Source organism: Babylonia areolata, chromosome 5, assembly GCF_041734735.1.
Source record: "Babylonia areolata isolate BAREFJ2019XMU chromosome 5, ASM4173473v1, whole genome shotgun sequence".
NCBI classification, from domain to species: Eukaryota; Metazoa; Mollusca; class Gastropoda; order Neogastropoda; family Buccinidae; genus Babylonia; species Babylonia areolata.
The window spans coordinates 54568701-54573700 of record NC_134880.1 but is presented as its reverse complement, the minus strand read 5'-3'; the positions used below and the strand labels follow the sequence as shown (position 1 = coordinate 54573700).

The window sequence follows — 5000 nt, the reverse complement described above, 5'->3', positions numbered from 1 at the left end:
TATCTAATTGGTCTGTGATTTCCGCCAAATATCACGATTCTCCAAACAACAAAAACAACCACGGAAAGAAGATGAAAATATAATTGATTGGTTTATGTGTTAATGCTGGTATCACGTCTCTTTCACACTGAAGGTGCAGCGATTGGATAGGATTATAAAAAAAAAGATAAACCAATAGAAACAAAATAAAATAAAAATGAAAAGATAATGATAACCACAACACCAGTGTTGACCACAGATAAATCCTAGTTCATGTCTACCCTGCTGGTACAACGCGGCATGTGGTTGAACAGGCCAGTCCGCGAATGACAATCTATCTCTGTCACACAAGTCACACCAGCGGATTGACTCTGTGTTGTTTAATAAATAAACTGCAGCGTTCACTTTCTGCGAGTCCGCTTTTCTTCTTCCGTGTACATCAGTCTTTGTTCTCCTTATTTCGGTTGCGAGTACAGGGCACATGGGAGGAGTTAGGCTTGTGGCAGAATTATATGGAGGACAGGTTGTTGCCCATGAAGCGCGTCCCCCCACCTCTCCACTTCGCTGATGTTTCCAAAGGAACAGCAGGGCCGTTACAGGAGCTGCCAGAACGAGGTTGAAGAGAACATCGCACTGCTTTAGGGCACTGACTCCGAACTTTTCCCTCAGGGTGTACTCCCCCAGGCCCTAGCCTTTCCTGTGGCCAGGTATGCCGCAAGACAGGGGAGGTTTGGGATCAGGGTTTTCCTTCTCATAGATGGGATGTCTTCCGAGGCTGACGAGCCCCATCTACCGGAATGGGGCAGGTGGTGCTGGGTTACAGTGTACCAGTAGCTGGAGAATCTCGCTGACCTGACATCAACAACAACGACAACGTCAGGAACAAAAAGCAAACAACAACAACAACATCAAGAAGAAGGAGAAGAAGAAAACGAACAACAACAACAACAATAACAAAAGTAATCATCACCATGAGAAGAAGAAGAAGAGCGTATTAGGGACTCGTTTCCTTCAGACAAAAACATGCAGCAAGAAATTATCGGATTCTTATTTTAACAACATACGTATCATTCTCTCTGTCTGTCTCTGTCTCTGTCTCTCTGTCTCTGTCTCTGTCTGTCAGTCTGTCTGTCTGTCTATCCCTCTGTCTCTCTCTTTGTGTCTCTATGTGTTTCCCCAAGAGCCCCGACGTGTACGACATTGCGAACATAATCTTCTTCATCTTATGAGTAATCCTCTTCGTTTCGTCTGGATGGTCGGAGAATGCAGACAGGACATTAAGGGATCCGTGAATTACCCTGTTGGGAGCACGCAAACAAGCTATAAACTTTGTTGCTGATATCGTTATGTTTTTGGTGCGTGCGTGCATTCGTGTGTGTGTGTGTGTGTGTGTGTGTGTGTGTGTGTGTGTGTGTGTGTGTGTGTGTGTGTGTTGTTTTCCTATATTTTATTTCATGTTTTGTTGTTGTTTTTTATCTATTTCATCTTATTCTATTTTACTTTCTTTCCTTTCATCTCACTGGCAGTGATGCACGGAAGGGGGCGTCGTTCACAATGCACTATGATGATTCTGATTTGAAGACCTCGTGATGATCACTTTGGTTGCAGACATGGATGGACCATTATTTATTTGCTTGTTTGTTCATTTCTTTATCTGTTTATTTGTTTATCTATACATTTATTTTGTTCGTTTGTTTTAGTTAGGTAGGTAGGTAGGTATGCATGTGGAGTGTCATGTAGGGGTAATACCTCTGACAAAGGGAACATGTCGTGCTCTACAGAGTAGTTCGTCCGTACTTGGTCCCCACCTGGCACTCAGCTCTCATCTATAGCTCCTCGCGTCCACTGGCATGCAACAGCGGCTACATCCAAGGCAACGGCTTCGACTGGCTGGCCAAACTTGGTGAGGGTAGCTGATGGGTTTGTGAAATTAGGGCTTTTCTGCCCCGTGCATGCGAAGACTGGTTCCGGCAGATGTGGACGGATGAGACCACCAGTAAAAGGTTCCACGGTCAGAAAGGCAGCTCCTAGCAGGCAGGTGTTGTAGAGCGCCAAGAGCATGATGAGACACTGACAAGTTCCGGTCATCCACTGCAGCAGGAGGGGTCAGTTATCCCGTGCTTCTGGGTCAAGGTTCCCTCTGCCGAGAGAGAAGGGTTGCCTCTCGCCCTGTGTAACGGCTCTTCCACTTAAAACCGACCTCACGGACATGTGTCTTTTTAACTTAACCAAGCCTGCTTCAGCCAAACATAACTATTGATGGAGTCCATCATTCGAACGAGACGGTAAACCGAAGTCCCGTGTGCAGCATGCACCTAGCGGACGTAAAGGAACCCACGGCATCAAAATGGTTGTCCGTGGCAAAAATCCGTAGAAAAATTTACTTTGATAGGAAAAACAAATAAAACTGCACGCAGGAAAAAATACAAAAAAAAAACAACAACAAAAAACGGGTGGCGCTCTCAGTGTAGCGACGCGCTCTCCCTGGGGAGAGCAGCCCGAATTTCACACAGAGAAATCTGTTGTGACAAAAAAAAAAAGAAAAAAAAGAAAGAAATACACATAGAAATACAAATACAACTTCAGACACCTTGGTGACACAATCTCTGCAAACGGTTCACTGGATAAAGGGACTCCATCCACAATCCAAAAGGCCAGTCCATCACTAGGAAGACTGAGAGACAAGGTCCCCCCAACAGAAAGGCATCAGACTGTCCAAAACAAAATCAAGGTCTACAAAGCTGTTGTCATTCTGCACTGCTCTATGGATGTGAAACGTGGACCCTGTATTCGTCTGCACACCCATCAACTGAAACAGCTCCATGTGAGATCACCGCGCAGGTCATGAACATCCGTTGGCAGGACAAAGTCACAAACCAAGAAGTGGTGGACAGAGCTGGCTCAACGAGCATTGAGTCAATGTTGCTGAAGTTGTATTTGTATTTCTATGTGTGTGTGTTTTTTTTGTCGGAGGAAGGTGGCAGAATGGTTAAGACGCTCAGCTGCCAATACAGAGAGTCCGTGAGGGTGTGGGTTCGAATCCCGCTCTCGCCCTTTCTCCTAAGTTTGACTGGAAAATCAAACTGAGCGTCTAGTCTTTCGGATGAGACGATAAACCGAGGTCCCGTGTGCAGCACGCACTTGGCGCACTGAAAAAGAACCCATGGCAACGAGAGTGTTGTCCTCTGGCGAAATTACGTAAAATGAAATCCACTTTCATAGGTACACAAATATGTAAGCATGCACTCAAGGCCTGACTAAGCGCGTTGGGTTATGCTGCTGGTCAGGCATCTGCTCAACAGATGTGGTGTAGCGTGTATGGATTTGTCCGAACGCAGTGACGCCTCCTTGAGAAAGTGAAACTGAAACTGCTGAAGGCTCAGCTTCGCTGGGCTGGCCATGTCATCGGAATGGACGACAGTCGCATTCCCAAACAAATGCTGTACGGTCAGCTCAAGACAGGCTCAAGCCAAAGTTTGGTATTACATTTCTTGTACAGCAAAACAATAAAGTGCCTTCTCTGTCTTGTCCTCATTTGCATGAGCAATCTTGCGTTTTTCAGCCTTTTTGTTCCATAACACAATTTGCATATCCGATCCCACACACAATATTTTACACCCCGAGCCAAATTTACAAGGTTTCTTTTTCTTCTTCTTCTTTGTTTTTAATTAATAGCCGACTTGACAATCCAGTCTTATTAAGTGTTCGTGGCTACATTTGCATTTGGTTTGACTCATGCTCCCTCCTGTCCCTTAACTCTGCCAATTCCTAGAGACATTTGGGCGCCGCTCATAAGAACTGTTCGTTAGAATCATCCAGGTCTGTCGGATGTGTTTCAAAGCTTGGTGTCTGTGCAAAATGGTTTTCCTGTCCATTCTGCAGTGTTGCCATTCTGTCGTTTCTCCTGTCTCCCCCTTCTGTCTTCCCCGCCTGTCTTCCTCCTGTCTCCCTCCTGTCTTCCCCTCCTGTCTTCCCCTCCTGTCTCCCTCCTGTCTTCCCCTCCTGTCTCCCTCCTGTCTTCCCCTCCTGTCTCCCTCCTGTCTTCCCCTCCTGTCTCCCCCTCCTGTCTCCCTCCTGTCTCCCCCTCCTGTCTTCCCCTCCTGTCTTCCTCCTGTCTTCCCCTCCTGTCTTCCCCTCCTGTCTTCCTCCTGTCTTCCCCTCCTGTCTCCCTCCTGTCTTCCCCTCCTGTCTTCCCCTCCTGTCTTCCCCTCCTGTCTCCCTCCTGTCTTCCTCCTGTCTTCCCCTCCTGTCTCCCTCCTGTCTCCCTCCTGTCTTCCCCTCCTGTCTTCCCCTCCTGTCTTCCCCTCCTGTCTTCCCCTCCTGTCTCCCTCCTGTCTCCCTCCTGTCTTCCCCTCCTGTCTTCCCCTCCTGTCTTCCCCTCCTGTCTCCCTCCTGTCTTCCCCTCCTGTCTCCCTCCTGTCTTCCCCTCCTGTCTTCCACTCCTCCCTCCTGTCTTCCCCTCCTGTCTTCCTCCTGTCTTCCCCTCCTGTCTTCCCCTCCTGTCTTCCCCTCCTGTCTCCCTCCTGTCTTCCCCTCCTGTCTCCCTCCTGTCTCCCCCTCCTGTCTCCCCCTCCTGTCTCCCCCTCCTGTCTTCCCCTCCTGTCTTCCCCTCCTGTCTCCCCCTCCTGTCTTCCCCTCCTGTCTTCCCCTCCTGTCTTCCTCCTGTCTTCCTCCTGTCTTCCCCTCCTGTCTTCCCTTCCTGTCTCCCTCCTGTCTACCCCTCCTGTCTTCCCCTCCTGTCTTCCTCCTGTCTTCCCCTCCTGTCTTCCCCTCCTGTCTCCCTCCTGTCTTCCCCTCCTGTCTCCCTCCTGTCTTCCCCTCCTGTCTTCCCCTCCTGTCTTCCCCTCCTGTCTCCCTCCTGTCTTCCCCTCCTGTCTTCCCCTCCTGTCTTCCCCTCCTGTCTCCCTCCTGTCTTCCCCTCCTGTCTTCCCCTCCTGTCTCCCTCCTGTCTCCCTCCTGTCTTCCCCTCCTGTCTTCCCCTCCTGTCTTCCTCCTGTCTCCCTCCTGTCTTCCCTCCTGTC

At 49.1% G+C, this 5000-nt stretch overlaps 2 protein-coding genes across 3 annotated transcripts in view; one reads left to right on the top strand and one right to left on the bottom strand.

The window, feature by feature from the left end:
* LOC143282540 (uncharacterized) overlaps nucleotides 1-5000 on the top strand; it is a 232482-nt gene that overhangs the window by 17724 nt on the left and 209758 nt on the right. The window lies entirely within an intron of this gene.
* LOC143282539 (uncharacterized) overlaps nucleotides 181-5000 on the bottom strand; it is an 18871-nt gene continuing 14051 nt past the window's right edge. For both annotated transcript variants that reach the window (XR_013055274.1, XM_076588215.1), the window contains exon 2: nucleotides 181-831. Coding sequence is in view for 1 of the 2 variants with exons in the window: in XM_076588215.1 (XP_076444330.1) it covers nucleotides 645-831 (187 nt within the window). In the remaining variant the exon portion in view is untranslated. The remainder of the gene's footprint in view (nucleotides 832-5000) is intronic.